The sequence below is a fragment of the Sinocyclocheilus rhinocerous genome, unplaced genomic scaffold, assembly GCF_001515625.1.
Source record: "Sinocyclocheilus rhinocerous isolate Xijiao unplaced genomic scaffold, SAMN03320098_v1.1 scaffold532, whole genome shotgun sequence".
NCBI lineage: Eukaryota > Metazoa > Chordata > Actinopteri > Cypriniformes > Cyprinidae > Sinocyclocheilus > Sinocyclocheilus rhinocerous.
This window is the reverse complement of record NW_015642820.1, coordinates 1425619-1443799: the sequence shown is the minus strand read 5'-3', so window position 1 is coordinate 1443799 and position 18181 is coordinate 1425619. Positions and strand designations below refer to the sequence as shown.

Sequence of the window (18181 nt, the reverse complement as noted above, 5' to 3'; positions counted from 1 at the left end):
TTTCCACATACTGTACATTATTGTTTCTCCTCTATGCCCCGCCTTTCTGAAATGCGTCGATTTTTGCAAAGCTCATCGGTCTGAAAAGCAATGTGTGCTCTGATTAGCCAGCTATCCAGTGCGTTGTGATTGGCGAATGGCCGGAGGCCTAGAGTGAGCCGCGGCCTAGAGTGAGTGGAGGCCGACTTGAGTAAGCAGAGGCGGGCGGGCTTGAGAACGGCGCGGACGGCGGATTCGACAAAGGAGCGTCCTGCGGGCTTGCAGCAACCACATGTGACGACCCTGGGCTGGACTCTGCTTCGTCTTGACTCTTAACTTTTATAAAGAATATCTCTTTGGATTTGAGACTTTAGTCTTTGCAACTTTACAGATCTTCTTTATGCACCAAGAGCTTGTAACACTCCAAAGAGAAAGGAAAAATTTTAATCGCATCATATGACCCCTTTAATGAATGTTCTATTTCTAATAGCGTGATCTTGATGACAGGAGTTTCATAGTCACGTAAAGTCAGACGGTAGCACAAAATCACACCCACTCTAATCCTACAATTATTTTTTCCTTTAAAATGAGAATATTATTCTCCCTTCTGTAATACAGGATGCGCCTACACATCTGACAGATGACTAACTGCTCACCTGGAGTAGAATTAAAATCCCTTCATTCTATTGAAGACCTCTGAGAACATATGAGGCATAGAGGGTCTTGTGACTCACGACCAGTCAGGTAACATCAGCCTGCCTTGAATGAACAGGACAGTGGCAAAATCAAATCCAGACCTGCGCCAAGAAGCTTACGGCGAAAAAGCAACTAAAAAAAGCTCCACATAAAAACCACCCCATTTCAGACTGCAGGTGGGAATCTGGGAAAAGTGGATACGTGAGTCACAAGGGGTGAGAATGAGTCTCAACAGGTAGGATTATTCAATCATCTCATTTATTAAGAAAGAGGAGATAAAATGAGAGATGAAAAGAGGGAGGAAAAACATAAACACGTTTCATGGAGTAACTAAAAGTAGTGGCACAGTTACAAATCACTTTTTCCCACTAGTATGCAATGCATTTCCAACTTTAAACTCAGTGACGTTGCTGTTTTTGTCACATTGCATTTTTTTTTTTTTAAGTATGAGAATCTTCTAGACTGGAAAGATCCCCAACACTCTCTAATTGAATTCTATGCATTAATGTCCCGCATGGACCACTGATCTAGAAAAGGACAGAGAAAGGAGTGCATGCCTAACCGCTCCTGGGCCACTTATGCTCTTACATAAGCCTGATAATTGCACTTACACATGCACACACATGCTTAAGCCTGTGGCTACAACACAGGGGTTTGTACAGTTGTCAATTAACCTAGAATGTTTTCACCCCTATTTACCCAAAGGCTGCTCCAGTTTACCTGAGCTTTAAATGACAGGGGTGTTTCGTGCCACAAATTTCCAAGAATAACTACCTGTGGAGGTCTATGCAATTATGTTAAACACTAGCCTGCAGAGGTCATTTGTGCTTCTTGTTTTAACCCTATGCCTCTCGAGTCTTGGGAACTAATTTGAATGATTGTAAACAAATGGCGAGAAATGTTTTGTCAGATTATGCTTTTGAAAGGAAAGCATTGCATTCATTATTGCAATAAACCCTTAAACAGTAAAGCATGGTGCTAGCAACACGAGGGTCATGGGTTAAATTCCAAAAAGCAAAAACTAATCAAATGTAAATGTGTACTTTGAATGCAATGTAAGTTGCTTTGCATAAATGCACTAAAATCCATCAATGTAAACCAAACAACCAGAGAGTTGAGAACAGAACTGTTTGATACAAAAATATAGTCTTTCTTACTAAGCAGTCAAATACTTATACATTTATGCATGTGGCAGACACTTTTATCCAAAGCGACTTACATTGCACTCAAGATATACAGTTTTGGTCACACTTTATTTTAAGGTCCAATTCTCGCCATTAACAAACCTACGGATTTTGCCTCAAACTCCTAATCTGCTGCTTATTAATAGTAAGTGTCGCGGGGTGAATGAGAACACAGACTCGGTACTGATCGAAAGAGCCCCGGAGGGTGATTTATTTCCCACACACTGATCACACGTGCTCTGATGAATGGTGCTCGGTGCCCGTCTCAGCGTGGTGCTCGTGGGGTGAAGTGCCGTGGTGCAGATCCCTCTCCCGGGGTGCCTTCGGAGTCTGTGAACAAGGAGAAACAAGCATTAATGTCGCCTGGAGCTCCGGGGTGCCTTCCCGCTGGTGTCTCTTCTCCTGGCTTTTAAGGCCAGCGGGAACGAGCTCCAGGTGCGCCACTCATCACGCACAGGTGTTGTGCTTCGGTGATCAGTGTGGCAGCGGCGTTTCCAGGGCGACGCTAATCTGGACTCGGGATACTCGCCACATAAAGTAGTTGTTACGTTTAGGTATTGGGTAGGATTAGGGTTGTAGAATATGTGCTTTATAAGTGCTAATAAACAGCCAATATGTTAATAATAGGTATATAAGCAACTAGTTAATAGTGAGAATTGGTCCCTATACTAAAGTGTTATCACATTTTTTCTGCATTCCCTGAGGATCGAACCCATGACTTTGCTGTTGCTATAGTGTCTTGCTCTACTGTTTTAGCTACAGAAAAGTTAGCCCTTAACAAACTTTTGCTACATAAAGGCCATTCTTTCATAATAAACTTCTACAGAAAATCACGAAATCTAAATTTCAAGAACTGCATCACAATTCCGGAACAATAGCTGTAGAGGATTCACAGACTGTAATCTGTAACTATAATGGAGGTTGCTGGAGGTCTCTAATGGTGGTGGAGGAGCCTAATGATTTACTATTTTACAGTAGGGAGCAGCTGAATTACATTACGACAGCTCATAATTTATGCTTCATTACATCTGAAAACGAAATTAAATGAGCAGTGCTGAATTCATTCAAGTGTGCGTGCCAAACGAGAAGCTCAGAGAGGATTATACGTATATGTGCGTGTTTGAGCGTGTGTCGGTAAGCAGCACCTATTCTTGTTGCAGGGTTAGAATGCACATCGCTGTTTCTATATTTGTAGGTGACAATTGGGTGTTCAATTCTGAGCTCTTCTAGAACCGATTAAATGCTGTATAATTATAACACAGAGCGGGAACCCTCTTCGGTCCTCACTCTTGCTTTATCTCTCTCTCTTCAAAAACACTTTATATGTTAAAAAAACGTGGTTGATTTTGAAGAGATTAAAGATGGAGGTATTCTGTTTGGTCTGATGTAGAAAGGGTCAGCCGATTATTTTGGAACATCTTATACTTAACCCTGCACTTTTTATGATGTAAGCTAGAGGATTTGTTCGTTTTTTATTTGGCTTGTTTTGTTTTCTCTACCTCCTCATTCTATTAAGCTTTAATTAGTTAGACTTTAATTACGGAGTTTGTATTTGAAATGTGACAGGTTTGTGAAAATAATCATCTGGTACATTTCCTACAACATAAGCAGTGTTTATTTATGTTTGTGCCCATGACTATGCATGTGTGTGTGTGTGTCATACACAGACACACATTCACAAAGTGCATACAGTTACACACAGCCCATGGGAACCAGAAGAACAGGTCGGACAAGTGTAGATAAAGGGGGACAACAGGAAACGAGGATGAGTCGTATGTGTTTAACTGCGGGTGGCAGGCTTAAAACCATCATTAACACACTCATAACACAAAACACACACTATTTCTTTTATTACAGGTTAGGATACCAGATACCCGAATGCATACGGCCAATTAAATGATTGACTTCAGATAAAAGCACTGACTTGCATAAAAACAGACATCATCATATAAAACTCTAACAGGCTCGTAACAACAAAAAACAACAATTCTCGTAACATTTGGACTGTCAAAACAAAACTTACCACTCTTACCTTCTTAAACAAGCATTTTGCTCATCCTAGAATCATAATAACTCTGCGTTCTTATTTGCACTTATTTGCTATCTTATCTCAATCCCTGCAGGTGATGCAATTGCTGCAGTTGCAATCATACTGGTACTTTTCCTTAAAGGTGCTGTGCGCAATTTCACTCAATATAAAATACTTTTTTTTCTATTCCAGTTTAATGTGCAGAGTAGTAAAAGTATAGGAACTATGGTAGTAACACTTTAGCAGTTTTGTACATTAGGTAATGTATTAGGTATCAAACAATGAACAATACATCATTTATTAAGCATGGTAATTAATTTATTAATGTTCATTTCTACATATATTAATAGCTTTTCAACATTCACAATTTGCAATGGTGTTGAAATGAGCATAAGTAATTATAAATGATCATGAATGAATGAACTAAAGTATATTTCTAAATTAACATAAACCTAGATTAACAAATTCATTGATCAATTAATAAACTGAAAATAATAAACAATAAAAATAGTTGTACTGTATATATATATTTATATGGCAAGTAACATAGGTAAAACAAAACCTCGAAAAACACTCGACCAGTATTCCCAAACACAAGACACTCATTCTTCTAAAAAAAAACATCTGCCAAAGTATTTATGTACATGCAAACATACTGCAGAGCATAATTTTTTGTCTTATTATTAGGCGTATGTTAAGAAGACAAAGGAGCATGTTGAGGGAGCAGAATTTTCAGAGAAAGTGGGGAAAAGAGCAAAGCAAGGATCAAGCAAGGCAGAGAACGAGAGTCTAGTTAATAATTTGTCAGCGACTGTGGTGGATCTAGCCAGAGTGTTGACAACGGGCCCAGTGTTCTGCAACAAGTCCAGCAGAACAAAGCAGTGAGTCCCCAGGGAATCAGGCTACAACAGCATTCTGGGAGATCACAGCACTAGCTTTCAACACTCCCTGAAACACTCACGCACCCTATACTGCGACCGTGCAGTTTTTCTGACATTTGCAAACTGATGCTTTTTGGATAAAGTTACATCACGCTTCCGTTCTTCACCGAAAATACAATCCTACGCAAAACAACAAGCTGCAGACCTGAGCAATAGTGGCAGCGGAACATTCTTACGCAAGCTGTAAAATCTCAGGCGTAAACTAGACACCGAACAAACCAAACACACATGATGTTGACAGAGTAATTATCTGCTGATAGGACAAGCAGACTAATAACCGGTCACATCTCTGTTCCCTGAAAGCAGGTACATTCAACGCATGATATCAGCTGTCCAAACATGCTCTGGCTACTCTGTGTACCCTTGTACGGCCCAGAGGCCATCGGCTTCCACCCACGCATGTCTCTTTTGCCCTCTCTGTGCATATTACTAGATCCGTGTGCTCTATCGCTGTTTTGTTTTCCTAATTAGATTAGGTTCATATAGCCTATTTAGCTGATAAAAAAACTTGCAGTAACCTTTATTTGTGCATTTTGGTTTGTTTATCGGAACAAACAGAAACAGCGTGCTGTTGCAGTCATTAACCACTTCGTTAATGATACTCTGGAATATTGTGCAAGCAGGGCACATCAGGACGCATGCTAAGATGCATCCTCAACTCATGCTGTTTGGCACTTAGCAGACACGGTCCTGCCACCTAGTGGTTCCCTGTGGAGAAACAAGTGTGCAGTACAGGATGGTACGTGAAAGGTCAGTGCTTATGAGTGGGCTAAATGATTTGTGCACAAAATATACATAATCCTTCAAAGTACATACAACAGTAAATGCATGATTTCGCAATGTTGGAAACTTTTTTAAAAGCCAATGATGAAGTCCAGAAAAGATCTAGTGTTAGGAAACATGGTGCTTGTCTTTGTTATTAAAGACTTTGGCTGAAAACTTGAATTTGGCTGAAAAAATGGTTACTATCTACCACCATTGCGTTGTTGAGAAAAGCACTTAAAAGCATGACAAGCATGAAAATGGTTTGACAAACTAAATTTACTTTCCTGTGTTGACGTATTTCCTATTGAAAAGAAGTCTGAGGCCAGATAATGCTTTAACTACCCTTACATTTTGCAAATAAGTAGTATTTGTTTAAAATAGTACTAATATGCACCTTTTTAGTGGTATTTAAGGTACAAATATCTTTCAGATTATTGCCACAATAACAAGTCTACCACTTTAGGAATAATTTTTTTGTGACAACATTTTGACAAGCTAAAATGTATCTTCCTAAGTTGCTGTTTTTCCAATTACAAAGAAGTTTGAAACCAGACACATGCTTTGTCTACCCATAAATGATGCAGATTAGTACTAATATGCACCTTTAGTGGTATATAAAGGTACAAAAGTATGAATTCCAGATTATTGCCACTGTAGCAAGCTGTTGTATCACTGAAGGTATCAAATTTTGCAAAAACATTTTGACGAGCTATAAAATGTACTTTCCTATGTTTACATATTTCCAATTGAAAAGAAGTTTGAGGCCAGATACATGCTTGTGCAAAATGGTACTAATAAGCACCTTTTAGTAGTCTATGATGTACAAAAGCATACCTTTCAGATTATTGCCACAATAACAAGCTGTTGTACCACTTAAAGGTGCTTTTTTTTGCAAACTAAACTAAAGTGTTTTGGCAAACTAAATTTACTTTCCTATGTTTACATATAAGTGTGATACATGCTTCATCTACTCATAAATTATGTGAATTAGTACTAATAAGCACCTTTCAGTGGTTTATGAAGTATAAAAGTGTACAATTCAGGTTATTGCCACAATAAGAAACTGATGTACATGCTTTATCTACTCCTAAATGATGCAAATTAATACTGTGTATGCACCTTTTAGAGGTATATAAAGTGTACCTTTCAGATTTTTACTGCAATAGCAAGCTGTTGTGTCACTAAAGTTACCCTTTTTTGCTATCAGTATAACGGATATTTTAAGTGTAAATTTTAAGTGTGCTGTAAGTCACTCAACAATTTCCACAGTCCAAGACGGTGTAGCTACTGTAGATGCCAAGATATTATCCTGCTTTCAATGAGTATATAGCTTGTCGAATCAACTCTAAACCTGCATATTTAATGCAGCCTCAGAGCATAAAACAAAGTCCAAATGTGCAGCGTCGTCATAACTCACTCAAACCCACACTTACGCACACACCTGCTCATCCACACCTACACATACAGGAAGAGTGAAGGTGGAAGATCCACCTACGCACACACAAAAACACACCCGGTGCACTCGAGGAAGGCTGTCCGAACATGTAGCTTATGTCAGCCCCTATGCTGACATGTGACATCCACATCTGAACATCAAAGGCAAAATCTGCAGAGGAAACTTGTTTTATATCATGTGCTCCAGTCAAAGACCTTCTCCTCTTTTCTAAAAAAATAATAATAATTAAGAAAGCAATACGTGCAAACTAAAAGAAGAGAGAGAAAGCAAAAGTAAAAGATCAAAGGTTGCAATAAGCTTTGAGGTAGATTAAAAGTGGCATAGATAATTGTGTGTCTTTACCGGTTGACGTCAAGATCGCCAGGAAGATACTATGAAGTATTTTCTCTTTTACTAGGGAAGACCTTGGTTACTAATTAAAACATAATTTTGCCCTCTGCTGGTTAGTGACATAAGAGATATGATTATGGTTGTCAGAATAAATCAGCTGTAATAATGCATCCAAACCCAGGTGAAAAATAAATATATTTAAATTGTGCTTTTCTGTTTAGCATATTTCTTAGAAGTATAACTAAGCATATATTTAATACAAAAGTACTTCTAGTATACTTTTTAGAAATATATTAAAATGCAATTCAATATATTTTTATTGCACTTCAAATAAGCATGTTGGGAATACAAATGCATTATAAACATACTACTTGAATTTCAAGTATATTTTTAATACATTTAATACGTCTTTTTCACCTGGGAAAGGTTTTAAAACATCATATCAAGCTGCAATTAAAACCTATTAAGGTTTTTTTTTTTAATTGATGTCATTCATAATGCACTTGACAGCTGAAGTCAGCCCTGTTCATGTATTTACACTGTGCTAATAATGTTTAATCTGTTTATTGTCTGGATTTTTATCCATTCAGCCACAATAATCTGAGTGAGATTAACAAGAAGGATATAGACAAAAACTATGACCAATGAAAATGTAAGAGGGAAATGCTACGTCTCGCTCCACATGTATGCAAAGCTCTTGTAAACATGTGGCTGTGGCTGCAATTAATTTTAACAACAGTCAAAATTTCATGCAAATATCTGACCGACAGTTTTGACATTATACATCTGATGCAAATCCATTAGGCATCCACAGTATTAAGCAGAGTATGTACGTGGCTTCACGTAACTTGCAAATGGATATTGGAATATTCAATAACATCCTAATAAGTCTTAGGTCACAAAATAAATTCTACATCTCTGAAGGGTGTTTAGAAATAAATCTTAAAAACATTCATTTTTAAAAAATGGGTTATATAATAAATAATAAATATATAAATAATAATAATAATAACTTACATAAATACTCTTGCTGTGCATATTTGTGCCATGACACCGTCTCAATGTTTAATTCGCTATCATTCATGCATGGGCCAGCATCCATCATGAAGCACTTTGAATCAAAGCCACAAACAAAAACTATGGAAATTCCCACAATTTCTGTTCAAATGCATTGTGCATGTGTTTGTTCAACGCTCATGTTTTTCCAGACAAATATTTTGAATCAGACCCTTTTTTCTGTGCTTGTGTTCTGCGATACACAAAGTGTTTCTTTGAGAAATCACACCAGTTTAAGAACAATACACATTTTCTTTGACTCCTATGTTTTATGTACAAAAGAATAACTTTATACCTAGTGCATAAAAACTCCTCTGACCTTTGCTGGAAAACAGCTTTGCACTAATAGTGGGAAAGACCAACAACTAACAAAATAGCAAGGACAGACTGAACTCGTTTTTACCCAGCGTGCTTGAACGTTGAGGAGAGACCAGAACATTTCCATGTGAAGCCGGAATGAAACTTGATGTAGACCCTTCATTTACATGCAAAGGACACGAAAGCTGATCACAAAAGCATGGGGTGGGGCGTTTCTCTCATTTACGTGTTGTCGGTTGATCGTCAAACCATCATAATCACTCGCCACTAAGGCAATCACAACACATCAAAACAAGAAGAGCCTAAGCAATACTTCCACTGAGGTCAGTGCAGCTATTTCACTTTCATTTATTAATTTCCATGATATAGTGATGTGCTTCTTCACGCTTCCTGGATTATTCGCCCTCCAGGATGGCTAAGGAGTGGACACTTCTGGTGCTCTGTGGCATTCTAGGGTCGGGATTGAGCGCGAAGCCATCGTGGTTCAAGAACATCTCAGCCGATCTTTTTAAATCGCCTGGAGATATTCTGGTAGGAGGACTTTTCCCCATTAATGAACTGACCAGTGATCTGAGCAAACGGGTGAAGCCAGACGATCTTGAGTGCAACAGGTAAAATCTTGAAGGAAGTCTACAAAATCTGAAAATGCTTTGCTCCTAAAATCATCCTTTTATCCTTCTGTTTTGGCAGAATTAGCACATATGGTTTGTCCCTCACATTGGCGATGAAGTTCTCTTTGGACGAGATCAACTCGAAAGAGAATCTCCTCCCTGGAATCACGCTGGGATTTGAGAGTTACGACACCTGCATGCAACCAGCCGTTGTCATGAGGCCCGTCCTCCAGCTTCTCACAAAGGAATCGACAGAAGAACTGGATGTCACCTGTAACTACACCGACTACAAGCCTCGTGTTATAGCTATCATAGGACCAAGCAACTCTGAGTTGGTCCCAGTTATTGGCAAGCTGATTGGGTTTTTCTTGATACCACTGGTGAGTTGACATTGAAAGTGTTAGATTTAAAGGATGCAACACACTTTTCCCTAATATAGTGTTGAAATTTTAAGCAAAATACTTTAAAAATGAATGTTTGTTTTAATATTTTACTTAAATTCTTTTAGCAAATATATGCAATAATATGACTGATTGGTCTCTTAACTAGTAATATCACACTTAAGGTTTTTGCGCACATTAAAACATTTTCACACATTAAAAAATAAATACGACCTCACATCGTGTCAATCACGTTTACACACTGCCTCCGAAACTTTCGTCCGTCATAAAAAAAAAATCAGATCAAGTTCGATTTTCTGCATTTTCGCATCCGTAGCAAGCATTTTGATAGGAAAGGATGACGAATACGAAAAAACGCATTCGAAAATTTCGGACTCAGTGTGCAAGGACTATTAAGGCTGGAATACACTACACGACTTTTAAAAACTGAACAGATCTTAAAATACTGGGCAAGACGCAGAAACCCGCACCTTGTTTCACGTGACAAATGAAAACAATGTGTTCTAAAATCGGCACAAAATATCAAACATGTTTGTTCTCCTCCGACTGGATGGAATCAAAGTCTTGAAGCAAAAGAAATCAGAATCTGTGACCATCATACACTACGCAATTTTCTATGAAATCTGTCAACTCAAATCTGCAGACTGGCTCTGACTTTCGGCAACTAGCTTCAACTTCTCTAGACAGAAAATCAGGGCAAAAATCATGTAGTGTATTCCAGCCTTTAATCTGCGATGTTCCTCCTGTTTTTGAATTTATGTCTAATTGTGCATTTTTAGATTAGCTATGGTGCCACCAGCGACATGTTCAGCGACAAAGAGACCTTCCCGTCCTTCATGCGCACAGTCCCTAGTGATCGCTGGCAGGTAGTGGCCATAGTGCAGCTTCTGAAACAGTTTGGCTGGAACTGGGTGTCAGTAGTAGGTAGTGACGATGAATACGGACAGAAGGGTCAGCAGCAGTTCTCCAGTATGGCCAATGAGGAGTCCATCTGTGTGGCATATCAGGGTTTGATTCCTGTATACAGTGATCCTGTGCAAGCGGTGAACGAGATTCTCAATCGCATTGTGGACGCCAAAGTGGGAGTGGTGGTGGTCTTCTCTCTCTCCAATCCGGCCAGAAACTTCTTCATAGAGGTGAACAGTTTGAATGCAACTTTATGGGTCATACTATGATCAGTATTAGTCTGCAATACTATGAAATTATGCTGTAGACTCAAAACTGTAAACTTTTGACCTAATGAATAAGATCATTCATTTGGACGCTGCAAAAGTGCCTTGTTCCCAAATTGATGGATTCCCAAATACAATAACATGACACCCAGTAACAACTGCTGGTCACAATTTAATGAAGGCTTTGTTATTTCAATCCCTTCACAAAGAGGTACAAAGTTTATTTTCCTCTTTGGTGGACTGAGCTGCCAACCTCTAGCCAATCTGAGACCATTACAACTTTCAAGAAAAACTAAAGACACATTGCTTGCCTAATCTACAACCATGAACAAAGGCACTTACATTAAAATTGACACTTTGCACAACGAATTTTGTTTGCACTTATGCCAAATGATTTGTCCTGTTGGACTTTACATATACATTTAGTAGCTGCCCTGTTGAAAAAAACAGCATATGCTGGTTAGGTATGTTCTGAAGCATGGCAGCTGGTTTGAGCTGGTTTAAGCTGGTCCATAGTTAGTCATGAGCTGCTTATAAGATGGTCATGAGCTGGTTTAAGCTGGTCATGTGCTGGTCCTAAGATGATCCAAAGCAACTAGCTCCTGCTCAGGACCAGCTTAAACCAGCTCATGACCAATTCATTTCAACAGGGTATTCAAACAGAATGTATTTTTGGTTTATGAATGGGAAAAAATGCAAGGTTTTGAAACATGATTAAGAACAGTTATTTTTCGTTCAAAGACGTCCAGTTAGCGCATGCTTACATAGAAAAACAATTGACCTATCGGTAAGCCCCGCCCCCCTTAGTTACTGTCGCTCACTCAGACAAACAAACAGAGTTGCTGTCTTACTTGTCCCAAGATGTTTTTAATAAATTTTAGACACAGAAGGACCATAATTCAAGTATGACTTAAAGGGATAGTTCACCCAAAAATGAAAATTCTGCCATTAATTACTGTTAATTAATTATTTTTTATATAAACCAAGAGATTTCTGCCCCTCCCATAGACAGCAAGGATCCTAACACGATCAAGGCTCAGAAACGTAACAAGGACTTTATTAAAATAATCCATGTGACATCAGTGGTTCAACCGCAATTTTACGAAGCTACGAGAATAATTTTTGTATGCAAAGAAAACAAAAATAACGACTTTATTCAAAAATTCGTCTCCTCCGCGTCGCCCTATAGCGCCATTTTGGAGAGTATCACATACGTAAACAATGTATGTACGCAGATACGTTGTTTCCGTTCAAATCAAAGCATAAACAACGTAAACAGCGTATCCGCGTACATGCATTGCATACCTTGTGTGACACGGAGGAGACTAATTGTTGAATAAAGTTTCTTTTTGTTCGAGTAGTAGTATTCTAGTAATAGCAAAATTACAGTTGAACCACTGATGTCAAATAGATTATTTTAACGATCCCCTTGTTTCGTTTCTGTGCATTGATCGTGGTAATATCCTTGCTGTCTATGCAGGTCAGAAATCTCTCAGATTTCATCAAAAATATCTTAATTTGTGTTCCAAAGATGAACGAAGGTCTTACAGGTTTGGAACGACATGAGGGTGAGTAATTAATGACAGAATTTTCTTTTTTGGGTGAACTATCCCTTTAAATATGCCATAGAGGGATATATAAAAGATTTTAAAATAAATATGCAAAAATACAGATCACAATGCAGACGAGAGAAGCCTCATGTTACGATCGTCACGATCGCAATGACAACATCCAGGATCAACACTGTTCATGTACCGCAGTGTAAGATTAAATTAATTTACATTTAGCCAGTTTAATTTGGAGAGATACTGAAATGTAGACCTTCGTTTATGTGTTTTGACCTACACTGTACCTGACGTGAGAACAGTTCGCTATTTAGGTTTGGACATTAGCATGGACTCACTAACTTTATTGTTAGCTAGTTTTAGCCAGAGATACCTTGCTGACGCACATGACATTAACGTTCTGGTTGAGATGAAAATTGTAACTTAATGAGAGTATGACAACCAGAAAATGAACGCTTTCATCTTCAGTGGGATTGGGGTTGAATGCATAGACATTTTGCTCTGTTTTGGTTGGGTTTAGGAAATGGAATAAAATTTATTCCATTGCCCATCCTCTCCGGATACTTGGAATCGGTGTCACAAGTACCCCAGGCACATCGTTTTACCATTTTTGTAGCAGAAACACCATCAAACCGATGAAAGCTTTGAATCGTCCAATGTTTCTCTATGGTACTGAAACCTAAAGATGTCCGAGTTCTGGTCCCTGTGCAACTGATACTCAACTGCCATTGGCTCATCAGCATTCAAGGGGAGGGGCTTACCAATAGGTCAATTGAAAAGCAGCACAGTGGAATGCAAAATTTAAGGATCATAGCTGACATCATAAGGGGAAAATATTAATATGTAATTAATGTTCCTCTGTTTTTTCGTTCACTGCCTTATATTCATGATAAGTCTACAGGTTTTGCTGATTCTAAATGCTTTATGATCACTACCTGATCAGGTAATCAAACGAAACATGACAGGCGTTTGGGTGGCAAGCACAGCATGGGCTCTAAACGAACTTGTATCCACCCTGCCTGGGATCAATTCAATAGGAACAGTGCTGGCGTTTGCAGACATCACCAGACCTCTTGACCTCTTCACTCCTTATATCCGTGAGCTCTTCACCAAAATGGAAGGGACGCAAATCCCTCAGCAGCCAGATACAGAAATCTCTCCTCTGGACAACCCTTGCACAAGATGCAGCTACCTAAGCCAAGCCAACGTGAGCATGGTAGAGATAAAACTCGTGCAGCGGTCAGTTTTCAGCGTGTATACTGCCGTCTACTGTGTGGCACATGCGCTGCATGACTTGCTTGGATGCAATGCCACCCACTGCGCTCTTAATCCCAAGACTGACAATGTTTATCCATGGCAGGTAACCACACGCAAGCTATTATTTCTGTAAATCTGCTTGTTTTATCCTAGAAGGTTAAGAGTGTACTAATAGAACAATATATGATCCTTTCCACAGCTGTTACGGAGTCTCCAAAAAGTTTCTGTAGATCTTGAAGGGGTCAATTTTAAGTTTGATAAAGAGGGTAATCCAAGTTTTGGCTATGATGTTATGCAATGGAACTTTAATGACACCACTGTGCTCTTCGACGTAATTGGATACTTTTATCAGAACCTCACGATTAATGAAAACAACATAACATGGCACACAAAAAACGGCAAGGTATGAATGGAATATTAACACTATTTGCACTTGAAATGCTTGTATTTTAATTTGAATACCTTGTTTTACTACCAGCCATTAGTTTTGACACAGTTTATCATGATCTTAATAAGCCTTTAAAGGGATAGTTCACCCAAAAATGTTAATTCTGACATAATTTACTCACCCTCATGCTATTTTAAACCTGTATGAAATCCTCCTGCTGAACACAAAATAAGATTTTAACAAAGTAGTTGATGGTAGTCATAGTATTTTTTTATACTATGGAAGTCAAGGACTACCACCAACTGTTTACCATCAATATCTTCTTTTGTACTCAACAAAAGATAGAAACTCATACAGGTTTGGAACAATGTGAAGGTGAGTAAACGATGACAGAATTTTCTTTTTTGCATGAACTAAAATGGCTTAAAATTAGTTAAAATATGTCAAATACTAATAATAGAGAATAAATAGATGTGTCCAAACTTGTGTCTGGTGCATCCAAGAGCAAGCACATCTTGACAAATGGTCTTTGTAACAGGTGCCAATGTCTGTGGAACCATTGATGCCAATAAAGAACCTTTATTTTTAAGAGTGCAGATTTCCTTATTTGCTCCCTCATTGGTAAATCTGGGCCACGATTTACTAATGTGTTCCCTGGTTTTAGTGAAATCAAAATGAGGGAACACATTAGTAAATCGTGGCCCAGATTTATCCACTGAATGCCTTTTTTCCCACCGTGGCCCTTTCAGTCATTCTTACCATTTCCCTTCAGGTGATCCTAAAAAAAAGCATCAATGCATGTTAAATGCTATTTTTTTTTACAATCAAACATTATGAAGACAAAGTGTCATTTGTTTGTCGGGGAAGATGGTGGGTTCGGCGTTATGATTGGTCAGATCGCCTGGAGCAAATAAGGAAATCTGCACTCTTAAAAATAAAGGTTCTTTATTGGCATCAGTGGTTCCACAAAGAACCTTTACCATCCATGAAACCAGGGAGCGAACTGATAAGTCGTGGCCACGTATAAACATATCGTGGGAACAAACTCTTCATTCGTGGCCATGATATATGCATATTTTTTCTGCATGTCATGCGCAGAGCACAGTACAGTAAGTAGGCTATATGTTGTTAATTAATATTACTCAGGACTTATATAATTAGGCTGCACTAGAGACCTTAAAATAAAGTGTAACCAAATAATTTAAGAAGATACTTTTGAAATATGAATACAATTTCACTTTGCTTCAATTTTACTTGTTTATGATAAATAGCTGTGGTACTGTCACTATTGAGTCCTGAAATAAAACCAAACTTAACCACTGCATTTAGACAAGAAAGCGTGAGGTTTTTAATAAAAACGAAACGTTCGCATTTTTTAATTCAATTATTATATACACTGTCGTCTTTTATTTACCAGATTGTGTGCATCACAGAATTCCCTGAAAAGTCTTCTGATCAGCTGGAGAATATACGAGGACGGGGAAGCTTGTTTGTGATTCTGGGATGTTGCGGGGTCCAAGCAGGACTGTGTGGTTGGTACGCCCAAGAGGCTCCCTCTCTGACCAAATACGTCGCCAGTTTGGAGGTGACCTACGTGAAAACCTTTTTGCGTTGTCCAGTGGAGCCCATGTTAAACTTCGGCTTGATGCTTGGTTTCAATGTTATGCTGGCACTGGTGTCATTCATGGCCACCTTCATGGCTCTCAAGCCGCCTGGACAATACAACCTGGCCAGAGACATCACCATCTCCTCCTTGAGTTACTGTGTAATGTGGGTGATGTTCATTCCCATCTACACAAGTCTAAATGATAAAGATAAGTCTATTGCTCAAGTAGGAATCAGTTTACTTAGTAATATAGGGTTGGTAGCAGCCTATTTTTTCCCTAAATGCCAACTGTTAGTCAAACACCCAGAACTTAACACAGATGATCACTTCCGTACATTTTTAGAAGGGGTCCCACCAACACCACCTGAAGAAAGCTAGAAACAACTGCTAAATTATCATTTAATAATAATAATTATAGTTATTCAAAAACAATCTCTAATTGCATATATATAACATTTCATATAATAATACAAAAATGTCACATGTTAATAAAGGAATAGCTAAATATTAAAATTATTATATTAGTCAGCCATTATATTGTTATATTGTGTTTATGAATTATTAAAAACAATTTTGACTCTTATATCAAATAATTCCACGAGGTTTTCTCAATGAATCAGATGTTTAATGCATGATATGCTTCATGTTAAATGTTTTGCTTGTACTCTAAATATTTAGGCCATCCCTGCTGGGGAAAAAATCAATAGAAACAATCACAGAAATTCTAATGGTTTCCACTACAAATACCATTATGAACATTACAAACCATCAACTATTAACCATTAAAACTATTTTAAAATTATGTGTTTTTGGGACATTTTTCATTAGGATTTAAATGGTTTTAACAGGTCACCAACAGAGGGCCAGTAGAGACCCAGAGGGACCATTACAGTTTCCATTCAAACCAATACAATTCCCATTATAACCAGTAAAACCATTACAGATTCTCCTTCTTCTGATTATTATTATTATTTCAGCAGGGATATTATTTCATATTAGTTGTATAATGATAATGTACCTCATATTTTCTATCCACCTTATTTTTGAGCGGCTGCGACTATTTGTAGCTTGAACAAAAACGGTCCATTATCCTGGAGTTTTGCCAAGTTTACTAGATAAGTTACTGTAAAGTTTTTTTTTATACAAATTATAAGACTTGGTGACTGTGTAGTTTGTTGTTTGTTAATTGTGTTTTGTATATTATTCATTCATAATTCAAAAACGTCTGTTGTTAGCCCAGTGCTGTATTCATTAAGGGATAGCCTGTTCAGCCAAAAATTTAAATTTGCTGTCAATTTACTCAACCTCAGGCCATCAAAGTTGTAGGTGGAAAAAAAGCGGATTTCCCCATTTGCCTGAGGTTATGGATTTCAGGTTATAATGTAAATATGTGAATTATTATCAGATGAGACAGATCTACAAAAAGTGCGCCGACTGTCATCTTTCTCATTGAAAATGTAATCTTTCTGCTTTTATGAGGGCGGAGCCAGATTCATTGAGCAAGATTAATCTGTGCTAGAAGTATGACAACTCAAAGAACATCGGTTAAAACTCAATGAAAATTAGATACGTTGCCTTGGCAGGATGAGTAAATGACAGGATTTGATTTTGTAAATATTTCCTAACAACAAACAGAAGAGGGCAGCAGTTAGCCATGTTAGCGACTCAGTCATACTAGAATTCCCATGATGCCTTCTCATATAGGGCTAATATCACATATCAGTTCATTTGTTTCAGTACCACAGTTCTTTGTTTTCTTTATTCTTTCTTCATGTCTATTAAGGACAGTTCTGATTCAGAGTCACAGCAATAATAGTTTGGCAAAACAGCAATTTGGACATATTGTGTTTTTTAACTTTTTTTTATCAGACGTCAGATCACTTTAGCAAATCTGTTTTGGAGACTATGTATCTCAGTTACTATATTTATACCACTTGTGCATGATTTCAGCAATAAGGCACTTGAGGTCATGTTAGATTGTGGATAAAGTCAAAGGGTGCTGTTTGAGACACACAGTCTTAGTAAAGTTTATAATCCTGAAAATAACCACAATGCAGCATGGCCACAAATGATTTATTGCATTTATACAACCATTTCTACATGAGATGGTAAAGACACAAATATAAGTACCATTTTGAGTAGGCTACTTAATTTAAACGGAATGCCATTGACCAATCGGAATCAAAAAATAGCCTGTCTGATACATAATTTAATTTTTTTTTAATAATGCAGCATTTTACTTACATATTTGTAATAATTATTAGCTTATTTTAATTGCTTATATTTAATTATTGACATTTTAATTACTAGAAAAATGTTATCTTTAATTTTAGAAGCACAGTATGCTGGAGAGTATGAAGATGCATTGGCCATCATCACACAGGCCTAATTTAGATTCCTGGTTATTATTTTATTATGCACAGGGGC

At 37.8% G+C, this 18181-nt stretch overlaps 1 protein-coding gene across 1 annotated transcript; it reads left to right on the top strand.

Moving 5' to 3' along the window:
* Window positions 1–5481: 5481 nt before the first annotated feature.
* On the top strand, window positions 5482–16287 carry LOC107756617 (taste receptor type 1 member 3-like). Its single transcript, XM_016573799.1, has 9 exons — window positions 5482–5579; window positions 9124–9365; window positions 9445–9745; window positions 10546–10902; window positions 13447–13863; window positions 13960–14163; window positions 14687–14698; window positions 14855–14920; window positions 15566–16287. The coding sequence occupies exons 2-9, from the start codon at window positions 9166–9168 to the stop codon at window positions 16130–16132; spliced, it is 2124 nt and encodes a 707-aa protein (XP_016429285.1). The 5' UTR covers window positions 5482–5579; window positions 9124–9165; the 3' UTR covers window positions 16133–16287.
* Window positions 16288–18181: the final 1894 nt, after the last annotated feature.

What these genes read in the sequence shown, in the direction of transcription:
- LOC107756617 (XM_016573799.1), top strand. Translation starts at nt 9,166, where the DNA reads ATGGCTAAGGAGTGGACACTTCTGGTGCTCTGTGGCATTCTAGGGTCG. An exon ending in GGTTTTTCTTGATACCACTG is followed by an intron (nt 9,746 to 10,545) that starts GTGAGTTGACAT and finishes GTGCATTTTTAG; the next exon opens with ATTAGCTATGGTGCCACCAG. An exon ending in CCAGAAACTTCTTCATAGAG is followed by an intron (nt 10,903 to 13,446) that starts GTGAACAGTTTG and finishes CTACCTGATCAG; the next exon opens with GTAATCAAACGAAACATGAC.